General features: G+C 36.0%; 1 protein-coding gene across 12 annotated transcripts in view; it reads right to left on the reverse strand.

Annotated features, from left to right (window-relative positions):
* Positions 1-23,842, reverse strand: part of PAM (peptidylglycine alpha-amidating monooxygenase) — a 255,430-nt gene that overhangs the window by 38,570 nt on the left and 193,018 nt on the right. For 7 of the 12 annotated variants that reach the window (XM_072958329.1, XM_072958328.1, XM_072958327.1 and 4 more), the window contains 3 exons: positions 19,032-19,216; positions 18,059-18,127; positions 6,434-6,757 (listed from right to left, as the gene is read on the reverse strand). In XM_072958329.1, coding sequence (XP_072814430.1) covers positions 6,434-6,757; positions 18,059-18,127; positions 19,032-19,216 — 578 coding nt within the window. The remainder of the gene's footprint in view (positions 1-6,433; positions 6,758-18,058; positions 18,128-19,031; positions 19,217-23,842) is intronic. The other 5 variants (XM_072958335.1, XM_072958334.1, XM_072958330.1 and 2 more) reach the window with 1 other exon arrangement.

A 23,842-nucleotide genomic window follows, 5' to 3' on the forward strand; every position in this document is an offset into this window, starting at 1 on the left:
TCTCACTTAAAGTTTCTTTGAGTATAGAAACAGGCACAGACTCTCTCAATTAGAAAGATCAGAAGTGAGGGGGGTTCTGATTGTAGAATGTGTTTCAATATCTTTAAGTAATGTGTGCACCTTTAAGGATATCTGTGTATGTCAGGTGGGGGTATGGGAATGAGAGGCAGGATTAACAGACCCGGAGACCTAGTTCAGACTGGAAAATATACTGTAGAGCACGGGAAGGAGTATGGGTTTAACAACGAATGAACGTAGTTCTGAGCTGTGGTGTCTTGATCTCTCCTATGATTAATTTTGAGGCATGCGGCAAATACTTTATTAGTAGCAGTAAAGCTCAGAGCTTGGGAATAATTTACTTTTGAAATATATTAGAGCACCTGGGAATGTCTTTCTCACGTGTGTTTTGCTACGTCTTCTTGAGTTGCAGAGAAAGGGGCGGAGTTACAGCTGGCATGCCTAAATATGCAGACGGTTCTGGGCACCGCAGTGGACATGAATGAGGCTGCTTGAATGAACAGCATTCATCATCTACCATGCTTGTCATAAGAGGAGAAAAGGGCGCCAACTGCTGCTACAGGTGACTGGGAGCCACTGGAAGTTTTAAAGCACGGGGTGACATGATTCAAACCATGTTTTTGAAAGTGAACTAGGAAACAGGATATAAGTTTAATAATTAGATGTGCATAGACAGATTCCCCGAAGCAAATGTTTTAAATTATTTTAAAGTTGCTTGACTCTCAGGTTGTACTTCATTCATCTCGTCTCAGTTACAGCTTGTCCGTTCGGTGGCTGTTCTATACTCGTTCACCAGCTCCTGAAGATCTGGATGGGTGTCCGGGGAACCGTGAACCTCATACAATACAGATATCTGATACCTTTCATCAGCCTCCTACAGCCCAGAACCACTACAGCTAGATGGAATTTCTTAAGGGCAAGGATTATGCCTCATTGCCTGTTTTGTCACCAGGGCTTGCGCAGGGCCTGGCCCACTGTAATGGCCTAATAAATGCACTAAACTCAACTCTGTGCCCCAGTCTCTATTTGTTTATGTTGTCAACTGTTATTTAGACATATTTGTAATCTTTTCATTCACTTGTACTACCTCTTTTTACCCCTAGAACCTAAGCTGAAGACAGTGTGAAGAGACTCAATCAAAATGCTAATTTGCTATTCATTTTCCTTAAAGACAATAAACAAATGTCATGTTTCCTGGAACTTTTCTACTCAGTGGTCCACAAACAGGTACTGGAAGTTAGGATCTCATGAAGGTGCAGACACCCTAATTCTGATATAAAATATGCAGTGTCCAAAATAAACACATCTGGAGTCAAATGTGGATTCCATTAAATACTACAAATATTGTGTAAAGAACCTTAATCTGGCTGTGAAATAATCTCAATTATCAATTGACCTAGATTGGTAAAGCACTCGAAAATCTGCAAAAAGCATTGACTGACAGGTAGCTAACAACCTATTTTGTCACATATAAGAATCTTTTTTTGTGGGAAATTTTCAAGAAGAAAAAGTAGGATAAATATCTAGAACATATTTATTAAAACATACTTTTGGTGAATTTTCAAAACACTAAAGATGATATGTAAGGAAATACGTAAGAGGTAACACTGTGAGCAATCTGGCTCTTTTAGTACCGAGACAATGCAAAGAACTATTTTGTGCAAAGCAGGAACGTTCAGAGAAATTATATTAAATTTCATTAAAAATATCATTGCATATTTATTAAGATTACCTACCCAAGACTTGAAAACTTTCAGGATCTAGGTCTCTGTGTTAAACTACAAATTCTAAAATAGTTAAAGGAAAACTGAGTTTATTTTCTCTTCTGTGAACACTAGCTCAGTTACCTGAGGTTTTGGCTTCCAGTGTAATCAACTTTTTATTAGGCAGTTAAAGGCTATTCTTTTTAAAATTAAATGAACAAGAATCATAGCCGTCATTGAGGACTACAGATATGGAATGAAGATTAACGTTTTCCCAGTCCCTGCCCATCTCTACAAGAGAACCATAGAATGCTGGAACAGGACAGGCTCGTCCTGGGTCATTTTCTCCACTCACAAGAAAGGAACTATAGGCTTGGGCCAGATTTCAATCATCAGTATCAAGGATGACTATTTTCTGTTCCCCAATTAAGGAATATTTCTAATTCTTATTAAAAACTGTATGATAAAATATATCTGGGTTCTAACTTAAACTTCACATTTTCAGTCAAGGAAAGTTTAAAAATTTGAGTTCAGCTCCTTTTTAACCTTTATTTAAAAAGTGATCTAGTATACAACCAATGTTTTAGGCTTACCTTTTTAATTTGACAATTAAATACAAATTTCTGACACGTGACCTTAGGCAAGCCATTCCCAACTCTAAGTGTCAGCTGCTCTAAATTCAGATGTCAAGTGATAGGATGATTTCAGAAGAATTCTTGCTTTCATTATAAATAAAAGTAAATGTCCAGCCTCAGATTCTACTATATATTTAGAAAAAATTTACTACTTTCAGAAAAAAATGAAACATTGCTGTGAGAATTGTATCAATAAATCACTAAGGATTAATGAATTACACCTTTTCAGGAAAGATTAATGTTAGTGATCAATGCTGCTTTCATGTAAAATTATTAATAAGCATTTAAAAGGGCATTCATTTATCTGTGTACATAAAGACTAACAGAATTAGACAAAATTGAGACAAAAATATAATTTCAAACCTAGAACTATGACTTGACTTCACTGTGGTGAGGCTCTTCACATTTACTCTTAAGGAAAAGACCTAATAAAGTCACTAGAAGATTTCAACAACAAGAACAAAATAGAATGGTTGCGTTTTCTATGCTTGCGGATTCTCATTTAGTGAGGAAAAGACGCCTTATTTTGGTCAGGGATTGTTATTCACTAGATGTGCCAACAATAACTGTAATTAAAACTATAGCAGAAATATTTATACCCAAGTGAGAAAGAAAACAAGAGTTAATTATAATGTTTTATTTAGTGGGAGTGAAGTAAGGAAGAGTTAAGACATACCTAGGGGCTCAGAAGTGTTAGCAGACTTCCTTTTCTTTTAAAACACTAATTTCAAATAAGATCTTCATTTCAGTCAAGTTGCTTGGATACCGATTTGAGAAAGCATGACCAAAGGCAATCTACCCCTAGTTATTACAACTGCAGATGAGATGATGGGATGATTGGAAAAAACCCAGTCATCTTCTTATCTATCTGTTATTTTATTTTAACGTGAGAGTCAGAATAACAAAAAATAACAGTGATTAAAAATCAAGACTTGGAGCAAATCTGCCTGGATTTGAATCTTAGTTCCTTGAGCTGGTGGAACTTTGGATATGTGATGTAACCTTTCTATGCCTCAGTTTCTTCCTCTATAAATGGGTTTATAAATAGGGGTTGTTATGGGAATTAAATAAGTTAATGTATCTAAAACCCTTAGCCTGGCTCACAGTAAGGGCTATGAATGTTTGTTTTTATTATTCTCCTCCCCTCCAGAGATGAAAATTCAGCCTATTGAATGCCTTATTTTATCCCAGAATTCTACAAGACTTGAACCTGGAGGTAAGCATATGATCGAAATACATTAAAAGTATGGGTTCTGAGTCATGAAAAAGTTGTCCATAGAAACTAAGTACAATTTCAATGTATCCTAAGAATATTTAAAGACTCTCTCTTATCTGATGGGAAGCATCACACAAGCACAGATGCATTTTCTGAGGTCCAGAGGTGTGTAGCGTATGCTGAATCAGGCTTCCTGATTAGGAATAGCAGTCTACTCATATTTGATAGTGAGAGTAACTATCTGTAGCTTTACATTTATCTTTCAGTGAATGTAGTTTCCAGAAGGCAACTAGAATGAAGACTAAGATTTTCTTTCTACTCTAATAATGCTATCTCAATATAGACCTCAAAGTAACGGTAGAAACCTAACTATGTTAAGTGTAAAAAGAAGTGCATTTGCATCTCAGTTTACCGGGATGCATATTTTCACACTGTATATCTTATATCACAGGAAAACATCAAAGCAGATCAATGTAAGTGATTTGAAGAGCCACAAATTCCCATTATGATAGAACACTACTAGGTCACTTTTCTCCGTTTATCAAATTCGAGGGCCAAATTTTGCAGCTTTCCTACACATTGCAAGAAAATTCTGTCCTGGATGCTGCTTCAGTTAAAATAATTAGTACTTAGTTCTACTACTTTGGCATTTAAATTTTTAAAATCTTAATCCAACATGACAATAATGGTAGCAATTCTAGTCATAATTATTAATAATACAACATTTATTAAGTGCTTTTCTTCAATTAGAGTTAGATATTACATTGTGTTATGGTAGAGTGAAAGAAAATTGAAAAGAAAAAGGCTTTTAGAAATAGCTTAGCTAAACATGAGTTTTGCTATTTTGCATTTAACTTTTTTAAAAGATTTTGAATCAGAGTAGTGAAATAACACTAAATCATTTCAGAAAGGAAATACATACACATTTTCTTACTATAATTAGAATTTGTGCTGTATGTTTCTACAACTCATTGCTATATTTATTTCAGTGACATTCACCCACACACTTAAAATGAAAGGAAACTTCCTGAACCAGATCCTGGAGAAATATTTTTCTCCTGGGCACTGCCATTTTGACCACATGGAAGGTATGAGAAGATTTGGCAAGTAAATGTATTTCAAGTATATTAAGTATTTTATTATTTCTTTCTGAGAAAACCTAAGTAGGTTTTAGGAATATAATTCCTTAAGTCAAACTATGAATTTTATCTTGACACTTATGATGCCTATAAATATCATTATAACTATTTCAAATCAAAGAGTAACAAAGGCAAGTCATAGACGTCTAGAAACTGTATTTTTGGTGGTGAGCACACTGTAGGGTATACAGAATTAGAAATTTAATGTTGAAACATATATAATGTTATAAATCAGTGTTACCTCAATAAAAAATAAACAAATAAATAAATAAGATGATTCCCAGAATAAAGCGCGCTGTGACGCTAACATTTCACATGTGAACAGAACTGTATTTTCACCAGAGGACTTTCCCTTCTTCTTTCTTTCTTTCTTTCTTTCTTTTTTAAATAGACAGGGCAGTTAGATTTATTTTGAAACAAAAGCTTTGTTGGGCTGCATCACATGCAGGAGAAAAACAATACTTGGAGTGTGGTTAATTATCAGTATGTGTAACAGTGCAGTATGTTGCAGATTTCTCGGCACCATACTCAGAGATGTCAATTCACTTGTTCTTTAGTAGGACTCAGGAGTCTAGATTTTTCATAAGCACCTTAGGTAATTCTGATGCAAGGAGGTCCAGGGACCACCTCTTGAGAAACACAGTTTTAGCAGATAAATTTAGAAGGAGTTTGAGCAGGGCTGAGGATGCTTAAACACGAAAGGGTCAAAAATCTGGGTTCCAGTTAACATCACATATCGACTATTAGGCCAGTCCTAATGGACAATGCTTGAAACTTTTGTGTGAGCAAGAGCCACTGCATGCTAATTTTTTTTCAATTATAAATAAAAATCAGCTGGGTGTTGAATAATTTATGGCTTCCTGCAAAGCTGTATTTGAAAACATCAAGCTGGCAGCCTGTGCCATTCCAGCCCACGCATGGACAGCTGCCATGCACGCGTATCCGTCACTTTTTTGGAGATTATCTCCACATGCTGTATTATCTGGCTTTCCACATTAGCAAGTAACATGAAACACAATCGATATCACAGAAGCCACACACAATTAAAGACAAAGATGAGGCATCCATAGCTTGCTGGTACAGAAACCTGAAGGGAATAAGGTATTGTCCTCTAATTATGGAAGCCAATCCTGGTTAGAAGCAAAGATAAATCTGATAGTTACTGACTTGCTGGAAGTCCCTTCAGATATAACTACTCAACTTTCCAATTAAGATAGCAATTGATAATGGAACTTAAGAAATCAAAGTCATAAAAATGGTTACATTTTACAAGTCAATTGGATGAGAATGCTCAAAGTTTAAGATTCCTTTGAGAGGAATTTAGTTACCTTAAAAGAAAGTAGTGTATAACCATTTCATACACGGGGATTTTATACATCAGGTCTGTATTTTCAGTTTATTCCCATTGAGTTAAATGGAGAATACTGATTTGGTAAGAGTCTGTTACCCCAAATTTCATACGACACTTTCCCCAACATGATCCAAAGGTTTTTGGTCCTGGTAATTCTGGCTCCTCAACTGGATGTAGTATTGGACCAAAACAAAGGAAAAACTCCTCAAATAAAGATGATATCTGATAACCCAACGAGTAATCTTTTTTCTAATGACAAGTGCTTTTTACTGGTAAGCTTTTTCACCCATTAATTTTTATTCCCTTCAGATTTTGCTAATGTGGATTGTAGCATTTCACATTTTACTCTTTAAAAGAAGCCCTAAACGCACCTCCTGTGTGTTCTGGCTCCCAGGTGCCTTCACCAGGTAGGGGCTGCTGTAATGACAAAACTCTGCTCTCTGCTGGCCTCAAAGTAGATTCTAGTCTGTGGAATTTGTGAATTCTGTCTCTGACAAGAATAGCATTGCCCCTCTCCTCACGTTCTGCACTCTCTCTGGCATCAGATCGACCAAGATCCTTCTTTTGCACTACGTTTGCAATCTCAGCTACCAGGTCTGACTCTGACTCTGCCTTTTCTGTCGGATTGTACTTATGCACATGAACAACATCTTCCCTTTCTCCTAGCAGCTTGGAAAGTAGTGAATAGAAATCACCTGTGGAAAAAAAGAGAAGAGATAAGAAGTGTAGAGTTCATAAGTTTGCAACATTTGTAAAATTTTGTGCCTGAAAAATATCTCCTGATTCCTCACTATAAGTGAGAGAGAAAGTTGCTCTCAGACGTTCAGGCATGGGGGGTGAGGAGGGGAGGTGATTTTCCAGAACAATGAAAAAATAATATGCTCCACATTTCATTTTATAAACCGCCCACTACTTTCTGTTATCTCAGAAGTCAACAATACCAGATAACCTCTATTAGCATAATAGTAGAAATAAAATAATGCATATGTGATTGCATGGCATGTTTCAATAAATGGTTTTCACAATATATTTGGATTGATTTGGAAGTCAGAGTTCGTCAGCTTTCTAAAATAAAATATTATCAACAGCTAAGCCAGAAAACAGTTATCTTTATAGACAAACCCTTTGAAGTTGTCTTTAAAAGCCTATTAAAGTGTAATTCACAAAATATTAAATGTATTTTTTTGAGCAAATGCTACAAATTACAAAAAACCTAACATCTACTTGGCAACTGGAAAACCAAAGCTGTATTATTATTATTATTATCATTATTATTTTGTTACATGTGCTACTGTAAGTAGCTCTAGTTATCCATTTTAAAGAAGAAATGGACAAATTCCAGAAATACAGTTTTATGAGAAAAGAATACTTTTAAATACGTTGCAAGCAAAAGAGAAGGTTTTAACAAACTAGTACCCCTGAAATGATTCATCAATAAAATGTATTCCATGTCTTCCCGTACTCAGAAGTAAACCTGGATATGATAACATAACTCTATGAAAACAAATTATTTATAAAATGTTATGACATATAAAATACGACTATGGAAGGTCCATGAAGTATTCTAACCCTCATCATTCCCATCTATGGTTCCAATCCATTTACATCAAATGTGTGAATGGGAAACATATATGTGTTCTCAATGAAAACACAGAACTGCTTTCCTAACTCAAACCCAGAGGTGACCCACAGCTCTTCCTTTTCCTCACTCTAAGTGCTGCTAACGAAATTACTTATGACTATGGAGTCCTATTGCTTACGTTTTAATTACATTTATAGCATGATCAGATAACATTTATAAAATCTTTTTATGACCATGAGGAAATAAAAATAATGCCTGGCTTAGCCAGGACACATTCCACTGAAGAACATGTTATTAGAATATTGGTGCAAAGGGATATGAAGTCTTTCCGAAATGATGCTAAGAGATCTGTCAAATTTACCAATAATCTTGGTTTAATGATTCAAAGTAGGTTTTCAATTCTTGCCCATGAAAGCAGCTCATCCCAGGTAAAATCTTCAATCAGAAAATAATTACCAAGTATTAGGGCCAATGTCAGTAAAATGAACAAAGCAAATTACAGTGCAACCCATTCCAGAAGGCCACAGTGGCATTCTGCCTCACAGAAGAGAAATTTATCTATGGCTGCGAATCTCTCCTGTCCATATGCTAAATATAAATAGCATAATAAGCTGCTGTGCAAGGAAACATTTCATATAGAAAAAAAAAAACACCCAGATGATTTCAGGGACAGATAAAGAACATAACTCTAAAACTTGAATCCATGACATTAGGCTAATATTGATAGAGGAACACAGGCTTAGAACTGTGCATACTCAGGTTTGTCAGTAAAAATCAAAAAGATGTGATACATGCAGAGCACTTGGTTCCTCTGAAATGACCACTTACAATTATCACTGGGTTAGGAAAACAAAAGCCTAGCAATGTAATAGGCTTGCCTGCACACAGACGGCCCTGGCCTGGTGAGAACACAGCTTCAGAGCAGCAGCACGCTCACAGAGAGCACATGCGGGAGACCACTAGGTGGCTGTCTCTTACATCCTTACACACAAACCAGAGGGGTTTTTTGTTTTCTTCCCCTCTCTTCTGGTGTTTTCAATGTTATGAAATCCTGAAACGTTAACCATTTCTCTTAGTCATACTGAGATCTTGACTTAGGAAATCTATCTAACCTCGAGTGCAACGGATGGAGTATGGAGTAGAGTATAAACAGAAGAAGTTGCGTGGTCTCTACCCCAGTTTCGTCTCTCAGCGTTCTTTCTTTTCAGTTTATACTATAGCCATATTGGACTTTCAGTTCCTTGAATGTCAACTCTAAGAAGATGCTGTTTCTTCTTCCCGGGTCATTCTCTCCCCAGTTATCAACTTGTTCCTCAACCTTCAGAAGTTACTTAGGTGTCACTTACATCCAAGAAGCCTTCCTTGACAATCAAATCAGGTGTCACTGCTGTGTGCACCTACTGTACTCTGCTCCTTCCCTGTATTGTTACTACCCCAAATCCGGTCCGTATTTCACACTAGCTTTCAAATCCAACCCCTGACACTTAATAGCTACTTTGTGCCCTTAAGCAAGTTACTTAACCTTTTAAAATAGGTAACAGACAGCTACCCTTAAGAACTGTTTCGTGGATTTAAAGAAGATAGTTAACGTAAAATGCCCAGTCCAGCATATACCACTAAGCAGGTATCACTAAATTGTAGCCATTATAATTACTACTACTACTAATATAAACTCAAGTTGCAACATGCATCTGCTTTGATCTACTGTTTACCTAAAATTAAAAAAATCAGTTCCTATTTTATGTACTGGGATTTTCACAATGGAAAAAAGCCACCTTTAAATTTGCAGTCCTCTATTTTCTCAACAGGTCACTGTGGCTCCCATTGTGATTTGCTTCCAGGCTTTGCCAAAGGAGATGGTACCTGCACTTTCTTTAACTTCTTTTGAGTCTGTCTTTGGAGAAGGAACTACACCTACTCCAACGTTCCGGAGGCCAGCCCTCCCTGAGCCGCCTAGAGCCTTTCCTATCTGCTTTTTCTTCCTACTCTAATACAACTTCTCCTCCAAAGATTTGACTCAGGCTACAAACACACTCCCTTCAAGCTTGTCCTGGGTGGCCATGGAAGCGAGAAGAGACTCTCCTTTGGCACAATGTCTTTCAAGCTTTTCCACTTCCCCTCTTCCTTTAACAAGTTCCAGTGCCATCTACATTTCTGTGATAATGGAAATAGTCTGCCTACCGGTTCTGTCCAACATGATAGCCCCTAGACACGTGGGGCTGCTGAGTACTCGTAGTGGCTAGTGTGATTGAGAAACTTAATTTTTAAGTTTGCTTACTTTTAATTCATTTATATTCAAATTTAAACAGCCGCATGTGGTTCGCGTCTACCGCACTGGACAGTGCGGGGTTACGTGCTGCTGCTTCATCCTTCCTCACAGCCTCTTCCTGAATCGAAGGCATCTGTTCCCACTCCCTCCTTCACTCCTGCATGGCTCCTGCATGAGTTGCTTAAGAGCTCCTAGTTGCCAAAGCCAGCAGACTCTTCATCTTGACCGACTGGTGGCATGTAGCACTTTTAAAGTCCCTTCAGAAACTCTCTTCTTACGACATTGTTCTTGTCAGATCTTCACTTGTCGTCCTTGCTTCCTCTTATTCTGCCCAGCATATGGAAATGCTGGTGTTTTCTGAGGTCTGTCTCTGGCATTTTCCCTGACTATGGCCTCTTCCTACTAAGTGATCTCAGCCACTCACAAAGCATAAGCCGCTACTTCCAGACAAATGACCCTGAAATCTGGAGCTTTCCTAGCACGGAGAACCTAGTGGTATGTAAAACTGTCGTCTGGAAATTTCCACTTGAATTGAATGTCTATTTGAACGGAATTTTGAATACAACATGTCTAAGACAGAGCTCTTAATCTTCTCTCCATACTTAATCGTTTTTATAGTATCTCTCTCAGTGATGAAACCATGTTTTGGGTCAATCAATCCAGAAACTAGACTCATTCTCCCTCCACTAGTCAATCACAAAGTCAATTCATTTGTCGATGCTGATTTGTCAGCATAACCCTTTCCCTCCCTCCCACCAGTGCTCACCTGAGATTCCTATCAGCCTGGGATGGTCGTGCTGGAAGACTCCTACCCTCCTTCCTCAGAACAGACTCTCATCCTTGCCTTCGATGGGAAAAACCTGTCTGGAATAGTACTAAAGCTCCTCTGCCTTTGTGCAATGGACTTGGGATTGAAGGTAACCTGCCCTCTTACATGCTCCTCAGTTGTGTCCTCTTCCCCAGCTCTGTCAACCTATGTGTTTCTGGGTGGTATCCTCTAGTTCTGTTCTGGGTCCTGCTGCTAAGAGGGCTGATATTTAATTTCCAGACTGGAACCCATTTGAGAAAGAAAGAGGGTGTTGTTAATATTTATACTAGGCATAAGCTGGTACAGTTCTGAAAAACCTGGGATGTATCATTACCCTATTTATTCTTGACAGAGATAACATTTAAAGAAGTACTTTATAAACTACAGATGATGATACCAGTAATGGCAGCTAATCTTTTTTGAGAGCTTGGCATGACTAAGTCACTTCACCAAGTGCTTTATACAATGAGACACATTTAATCTCTATGAAATACTTTCTGTCCTCATTTTAGGTGAGGAAACCTAACGGCACAGCACTAAGGTGCACAGCAGGTAGGAGGCTGAATTGGGGTTCAAATGAGACACCCTGACTAAGTGTCACAATACTGGATCCAGGTTCTTTTCCCTTTTCGGTACCAGCCAATAAGCTCTTTTCTGTGAATTCACCTCAGACCTGTCAATCTTACTATATTAATTTTTTTTTCTTTTTAAAGTAACAGTCTTCTGAGCTCAGGTGCTGTGTTCATCCTTTAGCTGAACAAGCTTCTTTTTGTCCTATCCTGTCTTGTCTTCTTTTTATTATGACATAAGATGCTGATAAATTAGTCAATACATATAGTGACTCGCACAAAGCTGACCTAAAGAACAGTGATGGGTTTTTTTTTGGTTTGAAAAAGTAGAAGAGTTTGCAGTTCTCTCAGTAGTTTTCACTTACTACTGGTAATACACCTTACACGTATGACGGATTCCTCTAAGGAGTTCTCAAAATGCTTTTTTTTTTTTTCCTGGTACTTGTAAATTATCCGGTATGGGACAAGTGGAAAGGTATAAATGTGATTTTATATAAAAATAACCTCTCTCACTTCTTCATCACTGTCACTTTTCCAGTGATTAATACTGTTCCAATCACAGCAGATACTCAACAAATGATTCTGGAATGAATAATGTGTTAAAAATGTCACTCCTTGCTTCTGCATTAGTAAAGATAAACATACTTCCTTGATGACTTTAGGCTGCAGTGAGTTCCATTTCTTTGTTTTCCTCACTTAAAATTTGATTTTTATCTTAAGAAATGCAGAAATGCTGTGGGTCCATAAGTAATCTGGCTGAGTGGGTTTGGCATTTGGAAAACACAAGTATCATAGCAGCTAATGTGTCAGGAAAAGGAATACAGCATAATACAGGAGGATCTAAAACACTACCAACTAAACCACAAGTCTGTTAGATGTGCGCCTGCATCAACTACTTCATGGCTCAATGGACATTTTTCTGTTTAATGGGGATCACTCACTGTTCCCTCCCACCAGCATGGAAATTTCTCTGGTTCACTTTCTGGAATATGGTGAGATCAAACTAAACAAGATGGAAACATAATTTGAAATACTGCCCCATGTGGGTTCTTTTTTTTTGTTTTATAATAAAATGATTTGATTATTGGATTAAAAAATTAAGCACCCCTGCTTTTAGATAGCATAAAATCCTAATTGCGGCAGGCATTTTTATTTTTAAAATAATCAAGAACCTCTTGGTAATCTTTTAGAATAGAAATTTCCATTTCCCACACAAATCACTAGTACTTCATTACCTAAAACAAGCAGCTCTTGTTACTGCTTATTGCTCTGTGATTTCTACGGTACATAAAGAGTAAACAGGATATTCATTAGCAGTTTAACCACTGACAAAATATGCCAAGATTATAACCATGCAACAACTGATTGTAAGAGTGATATGAGGAACGAAAAAATAAAAGCACTTCTCTTTAGATTTTCATATTTTGGTGTATAACTCAGTCATAGCTGACTTTCCCTTCTGATTAAAGTTGATTTGGCTTATTGATGGTTTACTTATTATTAACCCACAACATTTATTTTACTAGCTTTAGAGAAATAAAACACATGATCATAAGACCAGTTCAAGGATCACAAATGAAGTTGAACTTCATCATTTTTTCCTCCTATAGGACTCATCTGATTGAGAAATAACCAGAAATGAGTCTTTCAACTCTTTGTTTTTAAAGAAAACAAGGCAAATGTATAAAAAAAGGAGAAGTTACGAGATGATGACTTCTGCAACTACCATACACACTGATCTACATCGGAAAGCCAAACCATGTGATAAATGACCATTCACATCTGACTATTCTGTTATTAGGAAACCAATTTAAAACAGCATCCACTCAGCTCCCAGAGCCATGGAGGGTATTTAGAATTGCATTTGATAGATGAGTTCAATAAATAAAGACTTGTGAGCTGCTCATAAATCATAATAAACCAGTAAGAATTTAGTGAATGGAAATACAAACAAGACTTGTATCTTCTTTAAACAGCAAAGTGGCATGGAGAATGCTTGGAATTGCTAAGAAGATGCTACTGAAATCATATGGATTTTATTAGGGGATGAAGGGAGTGTCCTATCTAGAACAAAACACAGGAATATACATTTTAACTACTAAGCCCAGCCTGTGTTTCACTCCTCTCATAAATGGTTCACCAATTGTTACTTTAATAAGCTTTTACAGTAGAGTATTGTCTTTTTAACTTGCAATCTTGTTCCCTTGATTCTGCTTCTTTGATAAAACATGCCAATGGTAATTCACTTTTGTTAGCATAAAACCACCGTGAAATTATTCTGTTTCACAGAAGGTGTCTGAAGACCTTTAACTATCTGAGGCCATGGAGTGTTTTCCCTCTACAAATTGTATTTTTTGTCATATTCTACCTGCCTTGGGAATACAGGAGCTCATGCTGACCTTTGAGTAGAAAGATGGATTATAGGAGGGCATAAAGACTACAATGAAAAGAGTTTGGAGCAAACTGAATAAAACATGTTAAATGCCCTTCTGCAGCAAAAGAAATGCTGTCCGGAGCATAATGTACAATAACAAGGACATACTGGTATTGTAGATCTGACTTTCAATTCTGTCTTGCAGCTTTTTTTTTTTTCATTAAAGACATCAAATGTTTCCAACACAACTGACATAAATTTCAATACTGTATCTATACCTTGAATTTTAAAGGAGAGAAACACTCAAATTCATAACTCCTAAATGTAGTTGTATAGATTTGTGCTTGCAGCTGGCAAGCCTCTTAGTTTCAGCCCATATTCCCTGCCTAAACAATGTTGATAGAAAGTTCAGGCTGTACCTCTGGTACAGTGAGCATATATAAAAAAATTATAATGCATAAGAAATAAAGAGAACTTAAAAAACATGTATGAGTTTCCTAAAAGTGCCAACCATAACATGTACATAAGGGATACATTTGTGTGTATTGGCTCTGGAAAACCTCAACAGCTTTCTCACTCTGTATGGTCTCCTAGGATTCATTTCCTCCACCCAGTATCACTGTCTAATTGGGTTTTATTGTTTAGCTTATTGTACTTATTACATACAGAGGTAATTCTTCACTTACAATGTTTTCAAAGCATGATGACATTTCAGATTCTTTTGAATATCCATTAGTGTTTTTCTGCATGGAGGCTGACATAATCAACTCACTCACATAAGCTCACCTATAGACAAATAGGCTATTTTCAAAGCACTGTGGGCAGGAATTCACACAGATCATGCAGCCATTAAAAATCATGCTTGCCAATAATTTTTATAGCTGAAGGAACTATTCAAGACAGTATTAAAAAAAGAGGATACAAAACTGTGCATATATTTTGATCTGAATATTGTTTAAATAAAGTACCCATAGATGTGTAATATACATTTCACATGCAGGGTGCAAGCATATAGCCATATTTCTGGGGATTATGGGTGATTTTTATTTACTTCATACTTTTCTATAATTTCCATTATCTTCTATAACGAATATAATTTTTAAAATCAGTCAAATACATATTCTTTAAAAAAATTCTCTGCAAATTTAATTAAAGCCTCATTAAAATGTCTTCAATTGTTGCAAGATCCAAGACGACTTGGGAGGTAAAGATGTCCACATAATGAGGTTCTTCCGGTGTTTCCATAATTAGACCTTTTGCGATAGAGTCTGAGATACATTTCCCTTCAGCCAAATTTTGTTTGAGGGGGAGCAAATGCAGACACAGATGCTAGAGGAGGTCAGTGTGCTGGTGAGTAAGCACAGACTGGGCAACTCTACATGGATTCACACAACTCATGTTTTTTTCAAACTAGTTATTTCCAATCAAGACGAATATTCTGGTAACAATTAATAGCTAGCAATTTTAGTGATGAGAATTTCAAAGAAAATAAAACGCTCACATTTCTCCTGGGGAAACGGAGTATTAGATAAACCTGTGTTAAACAGATTACTGGTTTGCTTTGATTTTCTCTCCACACTGAAGGTACCTACTACTTCCTGTCTCTTTGGGACACAGCTATATTTCTTTTTCCAGCCTATGGCCTATGAGTATTTCTCTCTCTCTTTTCACTGCCTCAGTAAAGGTCATTCCTTCTTTCCAACATAGCACTTATTATGTATCATGACCTTTACCTTCCTGTCCGTTTTCCAATGTATTACAACAGGAAGTAAAACAACATTGTTTGTATTACCCAGGTAGAACTTCTCTACTGATGGTATTGAGTTTGCCTTTGGAAACCTGTCCTCTGATTTTTGGGGGTCTTTTCTTTCCTGTCCCTCAACTGTTCTATTTCCAATAGGGGTTCGATGCCCTCTGTGAGACCACCATGGATGCTGTCTGTTAGCTTGTGGCTAGCACAAACGATATAATTCAGAGTTTTTATTTATTGAGGATTTAAAATATTAAAAGAATCAATACAACCAGGGGGAGTACTTGAACATAATTATTTTGTCTAGAACAACAAAATAAGGCAAAGGGTTAAGTGTGAGAGCTTACTTTAAAAATCAGCATACGTGGCATAATTTATTTGAATAATTAGAGCCCTCCTATTAGCTACTTGGTCAATTTAACACCCCAGGGAACGAATACAAATAGATGTTTTGTGCAAACAAACATCTCTGAGAAGAATGGGATACTCTCAGTAATAAGTAGATTTGCCCTGTGTACTGCAAGGAGATAGATTGATCTCATTAGCAAATCAAATGAACTATGTATACAAATATGCACTTGGTATATTTCTTCACTTCTCTTTAAATTCTAGGCTGGTGATCCCCAAAGACCAGAAGAATAACAGAGAGGCCACACTGGCCGTTGAAATGGCATTTGGTGAGGTATTTGTCTTCACATAATCTGGGAGGTGACATTCTGATAGACTCACTAATTTCAACATATGAACGCCATAGCCTGTCTTTCACAGTATGAAAATTGAGTCAGGCTAATGTTTTTTTTCCTTCCCAAGTTAAATCACTTTGCAACATTTTTATTCATAAGCATAATAAAATGGTAACTACAGTAAAATAATTTCTTACACATCCATAGAATTTTTCTCTGAAACCATTAAGGCTATGCTGGGAATACAGCCCAATATAAATATAGAAGGGGATATTTAAACTTAATACTATACGTGTACTTGATCAAGCACAAAAGGGTAAACGAATGGCAATATATGAAAGTGTATTAAAGGATTTGTTTTTAGGCATATATGACACCTCCTAAAATTCTATTTGGGAAGAATAGATTAAACCTAACATTTAAGGTACCTCTGCTAATAAAACCTCTGAGTTTCTAATCTTTCAAGGGTTTCAATGTCTTCCTTGATCAACTCAAACAACTTCAAAAGGGAAACACAGTCCAGCCTCAGTTTCCACAGAAACAGCATTTTACAAGCTGTATCTACTAACTGGTGGTCTCATTCCACACTGTATCACATGCTTTGGTATTTGGAAATGTATTTTAAGATGACTCAAATTATTTTCAAGACATGCAGCTCAAACAGTGTGCACAATGTTAAAATAATTCATTTTAAGATGGGTCAAATTTCAGGACAATGATAGTAAATACTGAAAACTACTACATTTAGGCTACAGTTACTGACTTTCTTACAAATATATACCCAGGATTGATAAATTTAGCTACTTTAGGTCATATTCAATAGTTTAGTATGAACCATTTAGCATTAACTATTACAAAATCATCTCCTTTTTTTTTTGACTTAACACAAAAATAGAAACACAACTTTGAGCTAAGTTTTTTTTTTTAAGCCATTTGGTTAGAATGAGATGTTATGGAATATATTCTACACAATTTTGAAACTTTTGTATTACTGTTTACCCTACTCCCCTTTCAGAGAGCATTTTTTTCCTTTAAAAAGTCTCAGGTTTTAATTTTGCAAATACTATTAGTGCAAGAGTAAAACTTTGACCTACATCTAATAGAACACATTTTGAATAAATCCAATAGTGGTTTACAATATCCAAAGAGTCACAGATTTCTGTAAGTTACTAATAGAAAAATCCTGTCTATTTCCTGTACACTTCATGTTGTCATTAGAAGTGTGTTTGCATTAACATTAAACTAATGTTTTGACATATACCTAGGCCAAAAACAACTTGATAACGTACTTCAACACCTAACACAAAGTACCATCTTCCAAACAACTGGCAAGAAAGCAACATTTAGGAGAATAAATTTTCCTTGCCAGCACATGCAGTATATGACACACAACAGCAAGTGTTACCATCTCAAATAAATATAAAAGAGGAAGAAAGTAGCTTTCCTAACTTACCAGATGGCAACTTAACACAAAACTACAAATGCACAAGAAGATAATCCCTCCTACGTTAACTGAAGGCAGAGAAGAATGACTTAAAAGAGAGGCAAAATGTGGTTTCTTGATTTCCTTTTCCTTTGAACCTCAAATATAGTTAATAAACACACCATACAAAATGTACAAGAATTTAAATGGTAAAGGTCATAAGACTTCAAAAGTAGCTTGCTGATTGTTTCTAGTGATTATATTTACACTTGCACTATATATAAAAGTTACAATACTAAATAAAACAAAGACAGAAAAATCTAATGGGACTAAATTACACTAATGAATTTTACTTTCAAAACCAAAGTGCAACAGTTGACCATTTTCTCATGTATTAAGTATTACTGAAAATCAGCAATATATAGGGTAGACGGCAGATAAAGAAAGACCTAAAATATCTCACTAACTTTAAAATCTGACTGCCTATTTGGAGAATGAATACTTTTATAGGCTTAGTTACAGAAGTAAGCATACATACCCTGTTCCAATACTTCTTCTTCTCGTTTTGGCTGCTGTAGTAAAGAAGCCTTATCTTTATTCTCCGTTTCTGTAAAAGATCAAAAAAGAAGAGGTTAAATTGGCAGTATATATCACATACTTTACAAACTAGATCAAATACCCTCTCAGTAATATATACAAGATACAGAACTTTACAGATGCATTAATAAAACTGCTTGCATTTGCTTTTTACATTGAATTCAGTAATATTTTTAGGATATTTTTAGAACCTTCAAAGGTATATTTTATAAATACATTAGAATCTTAATAAAATTTCCAACAGAAAGAAATAAGAAGTTGTTCTGGCATTTTAAGATTGAACTTGCAAAACTCAATAAGGTCTTAGCATGCTTCATTCAATAAAATAGTGTGTGGGTTTTGCAATTTTAAAGTAAAAAAATGACAATCAATATGACCATTTTGCAGATGAACAACAGTAAGTTAAAGAACAATTCTGATGATGAGACCAAAAAGGCTAAGACTAGCAATGCCTCATAAATCAAGAACGGTTCTTTCTTTGCTTGAAGAGGCCCATTAAACAGCTAATTTAGGGTACGGTTGGAGATGATAGCCATTTTCATTGGCAAACTGTTCACTCTTTAGAGCACGGTGTATAAATTCATAAACTGCATAATTCATTACTGGTTATAGGAGGAATGAAATGAGGAAACTAGAAAACATGAATTGAATGAAGAAAGATGTACACTTATGGAATTGATCCCAAAACGAATTTGTTTCATCACTCTTTGAGAGTTCACTTTAACTGTTCTGATGGGGGCATGTCTGGAGGGGAGATAAAATGTAACAGAGGGAAAAGAGGGAATCAGATTATGTGTACACATGTGATTGACAGGAGGAGGAGGATTTTAAATATTAATCATAGAGTCAAGTGAGACACATAAAAATACGAAAATCAAAATCACATGTTACTTTAAATTAAACACTAGTTTCACCTTTGTGATGTCCATGCATCATGACCATGTCAGACTTCACAGGAATTGGAATATTAGCCTCTGGTGGTATGGTTCTGAACATATCCGGAGCTACATTCTGCGTACAGGTCATGAAAGAAACTGCATGCTTGGCTTCCATGTAATACATAATGTATAAGTTGCACATCTCATCACTAGATGTGCCACTGCAGGGGCAAAAAAAGGAAACCCGTAGACATGACAAATCAACCATTCACATAAAACACATTCTCAACGCAAGAAAAAATGCAACCAGTAAATCTGTCAACAGTAGAGTCAAAGGTGGAAATACTGTGCCTTTATTTTACAGCTTTCATTAAAACCCGTGAGTTTTCAACATCAGAAGTACGTGGTCAAAGGCATATTTTTACTTAATAACGGAGTAGCCATCTGCAGTCACTCCACGGATATCACCAAATACTGCAGGTGGAAGTGGCATTTCAGTTGCAGCCAGGTACTTTCCTCTCCTAAGTTCGTTTATGCTTTAGTCCTTCTTCCAGTTGCTAAAACTCATGGATTGGGCAAAGTGCTTTTCTCACAGGAAAATCTTATTTACTAAATAATGGTAAAATTCAGAATAGTTCAACAGAAGTATCATATATATTATTTACAAGTTTATAAAAATGGCTTTTTCCATTAACCCTGAGAGTCTGGGATCTTGTTTTTGGTAACTGCTTTGTTCCTCAGGGTGAGATAAATCAAGAATCATGTGTTGATACTGTATGCATCTCTGATATCTGACTTGGCACCCTGGCTTCTACAGCAGGGAGAGAGAATGCCTCAGGGATGTTACAAAATGACATCAGGCCTAATCTTTTCTAAGGGCTCAGACCTGAGTGCGGCAGTGCTGTGCAGAGGAATGAAGCAATGTTAAAAATAGATTTTAAAGGAGTACGATGGTCATTTCCAAGAAAAAAATTCCAAACAATACAAATTATGTCTAATAGTTCATAAAACATGTTTTCTTCTTCCTCAATTCACATGGGTTACTCTATATTTTATTCTAGTCACTATTACTAGGAAGGAAATATTTAGGTACACCTTCACAAAATTTTTACAGCAAGGTAGTTTGGACAAAGGAACATTTCCTTTTTGATATTCTGACAATTTTTAGCAAGCCTCTACTAATAAAAAAAACAAGCTATGAAGTGGACTACTTGCTGTACAGAAATATGTCAGTGTTGGTTTTTTCCAGCAATATAATGCAGCACTCACTTCCTCTCCATAGCAACAGTGATGACATCAGCAAGGGAAGAAAAAAAATCTTTTCCAAACAGGGATGTGGTTTCTCTAAGCTCTGAAAATGCAGAGCCCGGGGGCGGGGGGGGGGGGGGGGGGGACGGTCAGAGGAATGAGCCCCTACCACAGGAACTCTGTTTATGCTTTTAAAACAATTTGGCTTTTCACTCCCCGAATCTGATACCTGTGTCAGTGTAACTGCCTCTCCCATGAAATACAAGCAAGGAGTGAAGAGCAACCCCAAACAAACACCTGTTCACTACTAATGGGTCAAAACACCATTGCCAAGAACCAAGAATTACATTTTAGCAGCCAGGGATTTGGTCAGAAAATGATGTGCTATGAAAGGAATGGCTGGAGCCAAAGTAATAAGCCAGAGCCTCCCACCATATTATTCACCCTCCCTGACACAAAATGAAGCAAAAGGTATAGATCAAGAGAGAGGAATGAGGGAAAAGGAATTTAAGATGTGGCCCCCCCAGCTTAGAAAATCTTGACTCATTGTGCAGAAAGGAAAGCAAACTGGAAGCTTTCCAAATAAATGAAAGGAAAAAGTTAAATAAATTTATAGAATTGTAAATGAAACTTGTAAATAATCTACGGCTAGATCCCTCTATGTTTTATCTGGTTGGGAACGTCATGTCCATGCTCATCTGTAAGCACATGTGATTTTGTGAGGCAGCCTGATCAGCTCACCAATACAGGTCATTTAAGGTACCGATTCTATGGTACAATACTGAGCTCACCAAATAACTTAAAAATCTTTGCTACCACAAAGAAAATGTCATTGAAGAGCTGAAGAAAAAGAAAAGAGTCATACTTCATTCCTTTCCATCTATAATTGAACTTGTAGTCACGGTAACTCTGAGCTCCGATCTGACAGAGAAACTATCATATCCTAAACATGTTAGGATTCAAATTACCCTTCATGTCAAAAACACGGCTTGCCTGTCTTTTTCCACATCCATTTTTCTTTCACTCAAAAAAAAAAAAAAACCAAAAAAAAACACAAAACCCTGACTTTAAACCAAACTGCTTTCTGTGTTCCTAAGGCAGAATTCTGACATATTTACCCTTATTTTCCATACATAAAAACAACGTAAGCAATTCAACTCTGTCAATCTAATAATTATTAACATGAGAAAGTATGGACAGAGATTGTGTTCATACTCCTGTCCTGGCTCCACTGAATGGCCCTTTAAACATTTCCTAACACCAGTGTGACTCCCTAAATGATGACTGCTGGCATCCCCTATATTCCCAAATCACAGTGGTGCATTTCTTTCATCTTCATGCATAATAAAGAGCTTGAGTGATAACTCCTACTCTTATACTAGCTAGCTTTAAATCTGACAAAGTGTGGTGAGTCTGAATATGATAATGCCCTCAGTAAATATATGTTGAATGAGGAAGAATGAATAATCTATCTTAATAAATGTTTACGACATATTACAGCATAACCTATTACCCCTAATATATCATACTGCTGAGTCAGGTCAATTTTACAAACTCAAACGATGTACTGTACTTGTGAGAAATATTTATATCTGTTTATCTATCTTTCATCTCTCTACCTATCTATTTATGGTCTATCAGGGTTTTTATACAAAATATATCATTTCATATTATAAAGATATATAATAAACATTTAAGAAAGCGTAAGTATTTTGAAATGTATCATTTAAAAGACCCCAATATTGTGGCACAAGATGACTATGTTTCAGAAGGTGATTCTCCACCTTGGTGATGCCCTCGCCCCTAGTCCCTGCCCTTTACACTCAATAGATGCTAGGCTTGAAAATAACCAATGATAGGCGAGGCTAATTTTGGAAAGAAATATGAAAACTTTCAAGAAGTTATTTTACAAAACTTTGAATTGTTTCTTAAGAGGTTTCATGGTGCTTTAAAACTTACACATTAAGGAGTAACTGATCATATAACCTTATCTTTGCATATAATACACTTTAAATGCTGATTAAAGTGTTGTGTTTGGTAACTATGAATACTTTTTAGACCATTCCCATATGTACATGAAATAACTAGTTCTAAATGAAAAATATGACCAAAAAAATTGACCAAATAGGTAAGTATTATCAATCAATTCTCAAGAATTAATTCTGAATTTTATCATATACACTTTTAGGTAAATTAGCTGGGTTAATTAGCTTGATTGGCTGACTTAATTAAATTCTTTTTGTTGTTGTTTAAACTTGACTAAACATTTGAAATGAATTTAGAGAAGTGTCATGCTGAATATAAAATATGTAATGTAGTCAGGCATAAAATATTACTTATTTGTAGATTAATTAGTACTATATTGTCAATATATACATTGGTTCAACTTTGTCTAAGATATATTACTCATATTTGCTATTTAAAAAGAAATATACCTGGACTAAAAATGCTACCATTAAGTACATTTATTAATATATCTTGTCTCAAATCTATCTGTTTTTTAATGGTTATATTTTGAGGTAAATTCCTGGTATGGGAAAATCAGTCCCTAATTTTTTAAGTTAAGTTTTTTGTTAGTTAAATATGATTTTCCTATCTAAGCTAAGTTTTCTCTGGTACTAAAATTTCTAGCTTAATACAGAGAAAAGCTAGGATTGGGTAGAAGAATCACTCAACTCAAAATCTTCCTACTAGGCCACTGATGGAAAAATTTTCCTGTAAAACCTAGTTTCCAGGTGGCTGCAGAATAAGAAGGTTAAAAACTTGAAGCCCATAATTCTTGCAGTGCATGGAAGGGGCATCTTCTGGCCCCAGATAACCTTTGGATAAGTGGGATTTGTATCTAAGTCCACTTCATACTCTGTTCAAATCTGTGCCCGTGGGAATACATGTTTGTGTATGTGGGTTGGGGGTAAGGTGGAAACGGAGAAGAGAGAAAAGATTTACAGAGCATCCTTTAATTGAACAGACCTCATACAAATATTAGTTTTTTTCTTTTTACTGGTTACATTCTCAACTGCGATTCTATAGTACCCAATGGATGTGACATTGTTATTTTACAAAACAGATGCATTGTTGCTATGACCCTCCTAAAACTAAAAAGCGAATTAAGTGCTATAGGAATGTTTTGCATTATTATGAGGATTTTATTCATATTTAAAATGTATTCAAAACTGTCTCAGTGTCTCATTATGTTGGAGAAAATTGCTTCCTTAGTATAAATTAACTATTCAGAATATGGACTCACCCAATCATTTAATTTCCTATCATTTCTTTCTATTTCGTTTCTATTCCAAAATGGTATTTCCTTTAGCTCACATGAGATTTACAAAAATATAGATTGTTACAGTCATTTTAGGGTATTATTTTAAAGCAAAATGCTCATTTTAAAAAAGACTAGAATTATTCTAGACCCATGAAATTGAAAGAGGCCTCCAGAGATCACCTTGGCCTCCCATCCTGGTACTGTAACAAGTCATTAATTTCTATGGCTGGTATTGTCTCACAGAGGATACTCAAAGGATAGAATCTGGCCAGTTACAACCCCTCCCAAATTGTAAAGGGACCTCTAAACAAGAGAATTCTACATATTCTACCCT

The sequence above is a fragment of the Vicugna pacos genome, chromosome 3 (assembly GCF_048564905.1).
Source record: "Vicugna pacos chromosome 3, VicPac4, whole genome shotgun sequence".
NCBI lineage: Eukaryota > Metazoa > Chordata > Mammalia > Artiodactyla > Camelidae > Vicugna > Vicugna pacos.